General features: G+C 33.2%; 1 protein-coding gene across 19 annotated transcripts in view; it reads right to left on the bottom strand.

The window, feature by feature from the left end:
* The window catches only part of LOC147837446 (uncharacterized), a 287,795-nt gene that overhangs the window by 113,504 nt on the left and 161,070 nt on the right, over positions 1-13,221 (bottom strand). For 10 of the 19 annotated variants that reach the window (XR_015476787.1, XR_015476783.1, XR_015476786.1 and 7 more), the window contains one exon: positions 6,934-7,114. The exons of the other annotated variants lie outside the window; for them this stretch is intronic. Coding sequence is in view for 2 of the 10 variants with exons in the window: in XM_087237468.1 (XP_087093594.1) it covers positions 6,934-7,114 (181 nt within the window). In the remaining 8 variants the exon portion in view is untranslated. The remainder of the gene's footprint in view (positions 1-6,933; positions 7,115-13,221) is intronic. 19 annotated transcript variants of the gene reach the window in all.

The raw sequence follows: 13,221 nt of genomic DNA, 5'->3' as shown, positions 1-13,221 counted from the left end.
CTTTTTACAGAGCAAGTAATTACAATTTATTACCTTAAATTTACGTAACTTTAAATGTACTTCAAAAAAAAAAAAAAAAAAAACTGGAAAAAGCACCTGGAAAAAGGTGTGTAAATAATACGACAATTTTATTGTATAAAACAGACAAATTGCTGTAATTTGTCATTACTCATATAGTACATAAAATAACAGTCAAAATAACAGTGTTTGTAATTTTTATGAACTTTTGAATATAATATAAAATAACAGAAAAAATACTGTAAAAGTAATTATGTAATTTCCTTGTATAAAAAAGTCAAACTGTTAATTTACAGAGATTGTTTGTCATTTTACTAAGTTTTGAATATAATGTGAAATGACAAAAAATTACTGTAAAAAATTTTGAGATTTTTTCTGTAAAATTGTTTTTTTTACAGAGTATACCCAATTAGCCCAACACCCATCCAAAAACTAACAATATATTTCAATAAAAGTTTTAAGAATTTATTTTGTTATTTATTATATAGAATTTATTATATTTATTAACTATATTCATTTTAAATATGGTTTAATTATCTTCTCTTCAATAACATTTGTTTTTAATGTTTTTTTTTTTAAGATTTCAAATTGGCCTTTAAAAAATATTTTGCGTTTTAGCTTGTGTAAGTCTGAAAATTAATTCATTATGGTCTTAAAATGGCTTTTAAAAGTCTTAAATTTATCTTGATGAAAGCTGCAGAAACCCTGGTATACTAGAAATTTCAAACAGTTGTTTCAAAGGAAGTTGAAACTAAACTATGCAGGACACTGGCCCTCCAGGACTGAGTTTAAGCATCCCTTGGTTTAGACAGTCTGAAACTTGCCAATAGTAATAACTAAATGCACTACAGAATTTTACATTTACACACACCAGTACCAACTGCATATAAAATCATTAGCGTTTTACAGCATAATACTACTCTTGAGTACTTTTAATAGGGTTTACTCATATTTTGAGTAATATTTATGACAGATAATTTTACTGTTATTCAAAAGAAGGTAATGATTCGCACTCAATTGCTTCATACTGTTTTTATTTTTACTTTTTCTTACATTTCTTACATTTCTTACAATAAAAACAGTATGAAGCAATTGAGTGCGAATCATTACCTTCTTTTAAATAATAGTAACGATCAGATTAACGCACCAAACCAAAGAAGTAACTAAAAAAACCGCAAGCGCGCAGGACAAACTTCAGATAATTTTACTGTACCTAAGCTACATTTTTGTGCAAGTACTGGAACTTTTGCTTGAGTATATTTTTTCAGTACTCTTTCCACCACTGAAAAACATGCATTTACACAATAAGTACATTGTAACATATGATTCATTTCAGTGTAAATACATATTAGTTAAGGCCACCTCATATAAAGTTGGACCCTTTTTTGTCTTCAGATGCACCTACTGCAAGAAACCTCTAATTAAAATCTTCAAAACAGTGCAAACGTTCAAGAATAAAAAATAAATAAAAAAACTAAACACTAAAAAGTTACCATTGTGAAAATGGATGTGCCACATAACACCAGAGTGCATGTTAAATTGTGTGCCATTATTTCTTCCTTTCTCAACCTCTTTTCTTTCATCATCTATGCTGTCATCGGCCATTAACGTGGAAGAAAAGGAAAGATGACAAACTCACATGTGAGTCTCCTTCCATACTTGCTCTCTTCATCATTAAAAGCCCTCACTTTTTCACACATTGTCCTTGTCAGGCCTCTGGAGCTTTCTAATGAACTGGTTATTCACATCTACACATACTTCTTTCTCCTAACCTCCAGCTGCTTCCATCTTGGCCCGCTCTTACTGCCCCTAAGGATTGTGCAGCGGTCTAACGATATTCATTTGACTCATTCATATGACACTTGCGATTTTGGAAATATAACGCACGGTTTAAAATGACAGCGGAGACGCCTCAGAGAGCATCCCAATATAGGTTTCAGTGCAGTATATAACAGACTAGCAATGAGGGACAGCAGTCTCAGTAGGGGGATATCCATTAACTTCAAGGCAAGCTGTGTATCCTGAAGAGTTTCATCTCTGACTGCCAATGTAAAAATGGACTGTGAAGGTGAAGGGAACCAGGATCCATAATTCAAGCATTTGAAAACCCAAACATCTCCTGTTGTGCAATGAGATCGTACACCATGGGTGGGGAAAGCGGGCTATGAAGCAGCCGTTGGTTATTTCCAAAATGCAATGGTGAGTGAGGTTTTCAAAGTGTCTAGAAGTGGTCAGTTAGAGATCAGCACTGAATTTGTGTTGATTTCAGAAATTGAATGAAACAATACACGTAAAACAACAGATGTGATCACTTGGCTGGTGATGCTGTATTAAACATCTGAATATTTCAAATAATTGTATCTATCAACAGTTATCTATCTTTATTAGATAAAACCTTGATTGCATATCATTAAATTCCTTAAGTCCTTTATGATATACTGTATGTTTCATCTATAATTACTACATGACGCCAGATCATAAAATCATGACGCATAAAACTTTATTAAATTTTTTTAGCAAATCTATGAGAAAAAATTGTTTTATAGATAAATGTATAATTCTATTGACCATAAGCTTATTCAACCCTCCTTTACTAATACTATAGTATTCTAATGACAGTAAGGGTGCTTACACTTCTGTGGTTTAGTTCATTAGGTCCGGACGGAGGCAACAAACTAATTAACCTAGGTTAGCCTTAAATTTAAATGTCACTTTAAGCTGTTTAGAAGTGTCTTGAAACATATCTAGTCAAATATTATTTACTGTCATTATGGCAAAGATAAAATAAATCAGTTATTAGAAATCAGTTAATAAAACTATTATGTTTAGAAATGTGTTGAAAAAATCTTTTCTTCGTTAAACAGAAATTGGATTAGGGAGGGGGGTGAATAAAGAGAGTACCTAATAATTCAGGGGGGCTAATAATTCTGACTTCAACTGTATATGCTTTGTTTGTCTCTATGTTTGGTTATATACAGTAACTGCTATTTTCATTTATAGCACTTAATTTTCACATTGACATTTAATATCTCTTGTTTAAATACACTATGAGCAGCAGCTCTGCCAATTATATTCTTTGTTCTTTATTTCCACCTGAGAATAGTTCCGAGGCCTCTAGAGAATGTGCAACACTATAGATGTGATCCAAGACCTGTGAAGAAATTATGCCAACCATCAAGAACCTCAAGGACAACACAGGATGCCAAGCATAGAGGACTTCAAGGACAACTCATACAAAGAGATGAAGAGATAATGCCAGTCACCGAGGACTTTCAGGACAACGCATACATTTAATACACAAATACACTTCATTAAAGATGCACACAAAGACATCACCTATATGTAATAAAACTGCAGGTTAACTATGTCTGTATATTATAACTTGTATTTGATTGTAACAACATGGGTTCATTCTGAAAACGTAGTCCTATATACATTTCTTGAGATCAGAAGGACTTGGTGAGAAGTACGGATGGCTGCATTTGGTCTTTAAAATGAATGCTACAGGGAGGTACAGGCTTTTCTTGTTCACCAGCTGACAGAATATCTCTATATTGACAGCTTTCCGGCTGTTACCAGTTTGTTTAGTAGCTCGCCATGTATGGTTCCAGAAAGCGGGCAAGACAAAAACAGAAGGCAACAAAATTGAATAAAAGTAAATAATTACTTGTTTGATGTGGTAAAATCTGAAAACCAGCATGGTAAAAATCAGTCAAGCGCTTTTCTTTTTCTGAATTGCTTTTGAAAACACTATTGGTTGGGTTTAGGGAAGGAGAAGGGTGAGTTAGTCGATCAGTCAGTAGACAGTGGCCTCTGGTGGATTTACACGAGAACAGCAAGAAATTTGAGATCTCAAAAAGCATACACAGTGGCCTCTGGTGGATTCGCAAAAACAAAAACTGCAAAAAAAATTTTTGCTCCTGGGACGTGTTTGGCACTTTCCAGAAATGTATATAAGGGTACGTTTTTAGAATGAACCTGGGATGTTGTAACTTTAACTTAATTTGAATGCAATAATGTGCACCTTTTATTAAGCTGCTTTGAAATAATAATTATTTTACAAAGTGCTACATAAATAAACTTGAATTGAATTGAACTGAATTTTAATAAACAGAACTCCAAAAGGGGGCTGTTCAAACAAAAGAATGACCCTTTTGATTAAACAAATAAAATAATACATAATTAAACAACATTATTTAGTTTTCCATCTTTGCAATTAGAATTAGATTATAAATAATGAAAAGCATGCAACAATGGGACGTGCAGCTGCTGGATGAACATGTAGACAGGTTTTATTGGATCTGGAAACAACCCATGAGCTCACTATAAAAGTACACAATAAACCATTTCAGTCACTGAACAACAAGAGGACATTCTGACCTGTTATACTGCAAGACATGAACCTCTCAACACATGCACGCACACACACACACACACAAACACGCACCAGCCATCTGTCTTAAAGGGACAGTTCACCACAAAATTAAAAATTCTGTTATCGTTTACTCTCGGTCTGCTTGTTACAAACCTATTTTAGTTTCTTTTTTCTGTTGAACACAAAAGAAGATATTTTGAAAAATGTCGACTTCCATAGTGTTTTTCTAATGCTATCCCACAGCAATTTGTACCTTTTTAAATTAAGTGTGTCATTCATATGAATTCTCATGTGTACAATTTAGTATGATTTGCACAATGATGGTTGGGATTAGGTGTGGGTTTGGTGCCATGCCTCTTTTTAAAAATCATACATTTTCTATAAAACTAAACTGAACTACGATTTCGTACGAATTAGAAACTAAACCGACAAAATGTAAAATAGTTACATTTTCAGATGAGATCAAGCTGGTTTTTTGCTGAATAGTTGTCAACGATTACCAGTTTCCAACATTTTTCTGAATATCTTTATTTTGTGTCCATGAGAAAAAAAAGAAACTTATAAAGCGTTGGAACCACCTGAGTATGAGAAAATATTAACTATAAACTATCCCTTATTATGAATTAATAAGGACTATCCCCCATGGATTAACTATGAACTATCCCTTTAATTTGATTTAGCAACAGTAAACCACAGCACTAAATTGTGATTGCAAGCAATCTGTATGGGCTGAATTGACACAAGCAAATTTAGTTGGACATTTCTATATTTAATGTCTTTGTTTTGCCTCATGCCCATATAAATTAAATTATGGTATAGGGTGAATCACAAACTAAATAATCTATTACATTCACTGACTATACTACCCAGAAAACACTGTAAAAATGTCAAATTAAATAAATAACCGTGACTGCTGCACTGAAATTTAATTGTAACAAATCCTGCTGTTTAGGCCCATTACAATTCAAACTGTGCACCCGTTGGCTGGGGAATTAAAATCAAACCCGCCACAGTGTCTCATGGCGTCTGACTGTGTGCATGTGAATGTGACACACACACACACTCACACTTGTAGATTTGGGTAGACAGACACGTGTGTCTCTGTAGCTGTCAGTTATAGGGACACAATCACAAGGTTGCTATAACAAATTTAAAGGTACTGTTTACTTACAAAAAAAAAAAAAAATATGTCTGCAAAATCGCTGCAAACTATTTATTTAGGTTGAATTAACACAAATAAGTTAAATTTAGTAATGTTCAACTTTGATGTACTGCAAATAAATTTTTTACAACAATTTAACTTTAAAAAATTGATTAAATCGAAGGAATCATCGTTGAATATTTTTTTCAGTATACTTTTAACACTTATTAATTTTGTTTTGAACATTCATCCCTGAAGCAAACTGCACACCTTTTATGCAAAAAATTCCAGAAAAAATATTTGCTGATCAGTTTCAGTGTTACTTTAGTGTGTTATTTCAGACATTATTATTTGTAAATTAAATGAGATTATATTATAATTTAATAACCGCTTTATAAATGAGTTTTACAGCTAATTAATATAAAGTGAAATTGTTTTATTGTCATTTAGTCTAAACTGTTTTTATTGTTGTTTTATTTTTAGTAAATCTGGATTAACTAAATAAAAATGAGATGCTATAATATTATGTTGGGATAAATAAATTAAGATTTTTTACAAATACATATTGGTTTTAATATTTAAAATTACAATAACACTTTACAATGAGTGAATATTAGTTAATGTTAGTTAATGCAATGGTGAACATGAATTAACAGTGAACAACATATCTGTTAAGCAAGACTTAATCTTTGTTAACATTAACTAAACATGTATTAATGTGCTATTTAATACAGTACATTAGAGAACATGAACTAATGGTGAACAATAACTATTATTTAGCATTACATAATCTAATACGCTGAAAACACACTTATGTTCCTTAGTCTTTATGTTGTGAGTTTATGTACTTTGGTTCCTTGTATGTTTGCATGTATTATGTGTTTTTACAGCACTTTGGTACTTATTGTGGTTGGTTGAAAGTAAATTGAGTTGAGTTGAAAATCAGTAATAATCAGAAACACAAATATAATCAAATGTAAAATAATGTCCTGTATATTTAAACACTGTCATAAAAGAATGGACATGGTCAGCAACAATACTCAGGTAGGCTGTGGAGTTGACACAATGCTCAATTGGTACTAATTGGCTCAATTGGGCCTAAACTGCACAAAGAAAATATCCCCCACACCATTACACCGCTACCACCAGCCTGAACCATTGATACAAGGCAGGAGTGATCTATGCTTTCATGTTGTTGATGACCCTACCATCTAAATTAATTTTGGTAAGCCTGTGCCAATTGTAGCCTCAGTTTCCTGTTGTTAGCTGACAGGAGTGAAATTCGGTGTGGTCTTCTGCTGCTGTAGCCCATCTGCCTTAAGGTTCAACATGTTGTGCATTCAGAGATGCTCTCCTGCATACCTCGATTATAACGACTGGTTGCTTGAGTTACTGTTACCTTTCTATCAGCTGGAACCAGTCTGGCCATTCTCCTCTGACTTCTGGCATCAACAAGGCATTTGCACCCCCACAACTGCCGCTCACTGGATATTTTCTCTTTTCGGACCATTCTCTGTAAATCCTAGAGATGGTTGTGCGTGAAAATCCCAATAGATCAGCAGTTTTGAAAATAGTCAGACCTGCAAGTAGTAATGAGCAAATGTTAGTAACACATTAGCTCATGCTGAAGTAGTGTGCACTAAAGTTGTATAATTCCATTAACTAATGCTTTCTAATAATAAATCCGGTTTATAACAAGCAATTCACAACAATTACCCATACAAACACCAAACACAGATGAGGTCAATACTAAACACTCTCAGATCTCTTCATGTACTTCAAATGCACTTCAAATTTATTTGCTTGACATCATTTTTTGGATTTGCATTACTTGCGTGTGAATGAAACACAGGGCGAGAGAAAGGACAGAATGGGCATCAACTCAAGGTAATGATGTGGATCGCTCACACACTCGCTTCAATTAAACAGACACAAGTGTGGCTCAAGGGGAACCTTTAATGATCACAAGCCAGGAAGACTCAATACAAATCAGCTTTGAGAAGAGCAGAGCCTGAGGGTCAGCTTCTGCTGCTCTTAACGTCATTGAATTGTAGGCCCACCTGCCGTCCCACCTACACACGCAAACAACCAACAACAGAAACAGAACAGAGGAAGAGCCAACGCAGCCAGAGAGGTGTGCATCTGAAAATCAATTGTTCACACCAGGGCTGCAAAATATATATAGTTTCAGCATCGGTATTGCAATGTGATCATTCGCATCAGTCACATCACAGGGTATGCAATGTCGAGTTTGTATAATAATTGATTGTTTGCATGCGGTTTTGATACCTGTGATAATAAAGTATCGAGCAGAAAAAAAATAAATAAAAGCAAATCTCCAAAAATTGCAAAGAGAAAATTATTTTTTAAGAAATAAAAATGAAATTTACTAACAAAAAAAGAACTGCAATAAAAATCAAGCAGTGCAAAAATGTGTATATATATATATATATATATATATATATATATATATATATATATATACGCAATTTTTTTAAAAACTATACATATTGCAAAACATTTTTATAGCATTGCATAGAGTTTGCGATGCTGACAATTTGTTTGACAAGTCGTGTTCTGCGCATTTGACAAGGCCGGAGTCAAGGAAACTTGGGAGTTTACGTCAAGCCCGGACCTACTGGGCTGTAAGACCTCTGTGATACTTTGTCTCCAGGTGATGACATTGCTTAAAAGGAGACAGGTCCGGGCCTGCTGTAAATGCCCAAGTTCCTTTGACTCTGCGCAGAAACGTAAAGTGCAAAGTGAAGACAGCATCGAAAACATCGGAAAAAAAAGCATTGCAATTGACTGGACGAGTTTTGTAAAGGCAATGCTATTGAAAATGGTTTGCAAATATATACAGTATATATATATATATATATATATAATTGCAAATAATTTAGTTTTTTTCCCTAAAACATCATTTGCAGCTCTTTATTTTTGTTAGCAAAAAAATTTTTTTCCTCAAAAAAAAAAAAAATTCACTCTGCGATTTTTAGAAATTTGCATTTATTTATTTATTTTTGCTCAATACTTTATTTTTTGTCAGCAAAACTTTTTATATTTTGCAAGTATACTGTAAATGGCCCTAAATTGACTGTCGACACTCACACATAGACCCACAGAGATGTGCCTTTTGCAGCAAAAAAACTACGGCCGTAGTTTCTGAATTTCCTAAAATATCCAGGAATTAGGTTTTGTTTTAACTTCCTATAGTTGCCATTATTTGCAAGCGTTTTTGCATTACCTTTTTATAGTTGATTGCCGTGAGAGAAACATTATATGATTAATTATTCAACAAATAACTCAGATAAACTTTACTATATACTCAGAGAGAACAATATGACATCTATACTGACTGCAAAATATTTGTACATCATTAAAAAAGGTTATTCAACTAACTTGCCTCATTTAAAATTGACTGAAAGTAATTTTACTCATTTGAAAAATTAAATGTTGAAGTTAATGAGTTAATTAAATACCTTAAATGGAATAAATTCACAGTACTTATTTGGATTATTTTTTTTAACTCAAATGGTTTGTAGCAATCTGTTTCCTAAAACGGTTTGAGTTGCCTTAACTTTTTGGGTTTTACAGTACTCAATTGGTTTGAGTTCTCTTCATTTATCGGGTTTTACTGTGCTACAATTGCTTCGTTTACTCAAATGGATTTAGTTTATAGTACTTATTGGAATTTGTTTTTGAACCTAAATGGTTTGAGTTAACTTAACTTTTTAGGTTTACAGTGTACTGTATACATATCTAAAATGCTTTGGTAATACTGTACAAAATGTCAAGCTAATAAAGCAACTTTAGAGAGAGAGAGAGAGAGAGAGAGAGAGAGAGAGAGAGAGACCGCAACATTTATTGGAAAAAAAAAAAAAAAATATATATATATATATATATATATATATATATATATATATATATATATATATATATATATATATATATATATATATATATATATTTGGTTTGTGGCATATAGTTGACCATTTATGAGCTGTGGGTAAAAGATGTGTTTCAATCCAACTACCATCGCAAGCGTATTTCAAACTTGTGGAAAGCACTAAAAGTTTATACATTGTTTCATGATTTTATGAAGATTCAAATAGTAAAGATTAATTCTGCATGCGCATGAAAATGCTCACAACACAAGCAAATACAGAAATGCACTGCAAGTAGCACAGGCAACAACAAAAATGTGTCGGAGACCACAAAATTTGTATAGATTATTATATTTTATAGAGATGCATTCCCAAAGCAGAATGAACCCAATTGATTTAACATTATAAAAATGTTCCAAATGTAAATATTAAGCCATATCGTCAAATTGTATTCATATGATAAATATCAATAAATATCGCAATGTTCATGCAGCCCTAGTGCACACACTCAAATCCGTTCTTTAAGTAAATATAGGATGTATCCAACTGACATATCCAACTGAAGCACTCATTAAAATTGTTTGAAATAGTCAATTTATTTATTTTTCTAATCTGAAAAAAGTCAGCTGTCACTCAGTGAGCATTAAATCAATCACTTTAGCTTTTGCAATCTCTTTCTTTCTCCCTTGTATATTGTATCAGTCTGTTATTTTGTCCCTGTCTGTCATTTTTAATTCCATGTGAGACGCACAAATCAATGGAGCCAGTAAGTTAATATCCAACCTAATATGGCAGACCTGACACAATCCGACTCGGACTCAGACTGACGTATCAATATGTACAGTGAATGAGTTCAGCTCATTTTCTTTCAGCAGTAATTTCAAGCAGAGCAAATACATCACACTCTAACCTCATTAGCATATTTCATTTGGTAATATTAAAGAAAAAAATGGCATCTGCTAGCGATAAATGTTAAGTTTAAAAAATGAAATGTCACGCTTTTCACTGGGGACCTTTGATAAGTCAGATCCATCATCTGGACCACAGAATCATTAAGATCTTTTTTTTTTATTATTGTTTTAGGTTTAATATTTGGAGTTTTCGCATGACGGATTAAACACTCTTGGTGAAAAGCTAACACAGCTTGTGCTTCATGCAAATGCTATGAATTATCTTTATTTATCTAACGATTTATCTAATTATCTAACAAAGAGATTTACAAATGAGGCACATCACAAGCAATTTGTCATAGGAGCAAAAAAGCTCCATTGTACGCAACTGCACTTTTAATTTATAAACCAGAAAGCAATTATGAAGAGTAATATAATAAGAAAATTATTCTGAGTTAAATTTTAACTTTCAAGCAATTTAACATTCTTTACATTTTATTTGGTAGATGCTCAGTCATCATCTAAAAAAAGCCACATTTCACACTCAAATTGACTAAAATTCATTAATCCAATATTTTACTAAACTGTGAAAGATTTTAAGCCAGTGCGTCCTCATTTCCTTTTGCTATTTATTGTTCACTCAACTTTTTAAAACATCAGCTGCGCTAAAATTATTTGTCAGTAATACTCAACCTGCAGTCTGTGTGGGTCCTAATGCCCCAGTGACGGGGACTCTATACTGCTCCAGGATGTCCTTCGAAAAAGAGTAGGGGTTTAAGTTTAAGTTATCAGAAATTTTAGGTCAGTGCAACTGATGTTTTCAAATGTTGAGTACACATTGGTGCCAATGGTGTAGTGGTTAGTGCGTCGACACATGACACTCAAGGTCTTATGCTGATCCTTCCCCTCTCTCCCTATGCTTTCCTGTCTATACTCTCTACTGTCCTATCAAATAAAGCTGAAAAATGTATTTAAAAAAAATCTTGAGTACACGAGAAAACACAAAAGGAAATAAGGATTATGTTTATTTATTTATTTATTTATTTATTTATTTATTTATTTATTTACTTTTTGGTTCACTAAACTTCAGGCACTGCAGCTCTGCAGACAAAAAAAATACTAAATAAAAAACTTTATTTTTTTGGTTTGTTACAGAGTAGCTCACCTCTCCAGAAAACTTATGTTAGCCCACTAAACTTTTTTTTTTTTTTTGTATTACTGACAAACACCTTTAGGTCATTGCAGTGAATGTTTTCAAGTTGAATGAACTAAAAGAAGAAAAAAAAGAAATAAAGATCATGTTGTTGTTGTTGTTGTTGTTATAAGCAGTGTATGAGCAAAACAAAAAGAAATCATCTTGTGGTTTCTGAACTGCTGTACTGTATGTACTGTACTTACACTACTGCCCATTTTGAGGAATGTAAACAAAAACAATGATCCCAATGTATTTCCTGTTTTACATTTTTAACTTCTATAGCTTCCAAGAATTTAAAAAATGCCACATATTGATAAATACTGCTGTTTTAACATTAAGTTATGATTGAATCACCTCTTGTTACAGTTGTGAAATTGTTTGATAACAAGCAGGAAATGTTCATGGGCCAATGACATAACAACGTTGAAATGGTCTATACAGTAAAGCTATATACTGTAACCTTCAAATGTACTGGTTTTCTTGACTAAATGCTCTACCAGTCTGAATGAATTGATCTTTTGAGATCAGGGTGAATTACTGTAAGTTAGCAGCCTCTGCCATTAATCATGTCACCCTAGCAAGAAGGTCTGGACTTCATTGGACATCATGGATAAGTGTCCTGCCTTCTGTCTGATGCCCACCTCTTTAACAGGACCCATGGCCACCTCTTTGACCTCTCTGACGGGTCTCTCACAAAATCATTGATTAGTTCCTCTCCATTGCAGTCTATCATGCTCTGCAGTATGTTGACAAATTGCAAGTGCTCTCTCTCTCACACAAACATGCGCACAGTCGCACACACAGAGAATGTACTGTATATTGTACAGGTAAGCAGTAGGAAAGGCTCTGCTGAAGGCTATTTTGAGAAATGAAGCAAACATGACTCAAACATTCATTCATTTTCCTTCGACTTAGTCCCATTATCAAGTTTATCAATAATTTTAATAATAGACTAATAATTCAGGGTGGCTAATAGGTCTGACTTCAACTTTGTCATTTTAAGTACACTTGTTAAATGCTCTCCTTCCACTAGAAAACAGTTCCTTGGTGACAGTAAACAGCAAGAGAGTGTTTCGAGGTGTGACCTGCTGTGTTGCTAATTTCGCGGTTTTCCCACAAAATTGGTGCTACATTTACAGTTGCCGTAGGTTGTTTTTTCAGACCGTGGGTTAAAGCGATTATAGAGATGAACCGCTGGGTGAGGAGGTCATAACCGTGCTTTATTGCAAATAAAACACAGCTAACAATCAGTCAGCATTAAAGACTGAAACTAAGCATTTTAAAATGAACAAGCCTGTTTACCAAATTAGATCAATGGACTATATGCACAGCTAGTGTTTTTCAGCCAATGATGACTTCTATTGAAAGCTTTATGTGACTATTTTCAATTTCATAAGGTTTTTTTTTTACAGCATCAATGTTGTAATGCAATTCAAATTCAGTTGCATAGACTTAAGCATCCATTTGGTTGTTAAAGCATTAAAAGAAAGGAAAGATGGTTTAAATGCAGGCGCCATCATTAACAGCAGACTAGCGCAAACATTTTATTGAAAACACTGGGGTAAAATGAAAAAAAAAAAACATGGAAAAAAAAACATGGAAAAATGAAAAATATAATTTAAAGCACTGCCGCTTGTTTGTTCTGATATCCACTTTGTATCATATCTCAGCCAGGCAGTGAAGATTTTTTTTTTTTTAAATCAGACCTTAGGCGT

Source organism: Danio rerio, chromosome 1 (assembly GCF_052040795.2).
Source record: "Danio rerio strain M-AB ecotype USA chromosome 1, GRCz13ab, whole genome shotgun sequence".
Lineage (NCBI taxonomy): Eukaryota > Metazoa > Chordata > Actinopteri > Cypriniformes > Danionidae > Danio > Danio rerio.
Note: the sequence above shows the minus strand (reverse complement) of the source record. Positions and strands in the feature narration are given on the sequence as shown.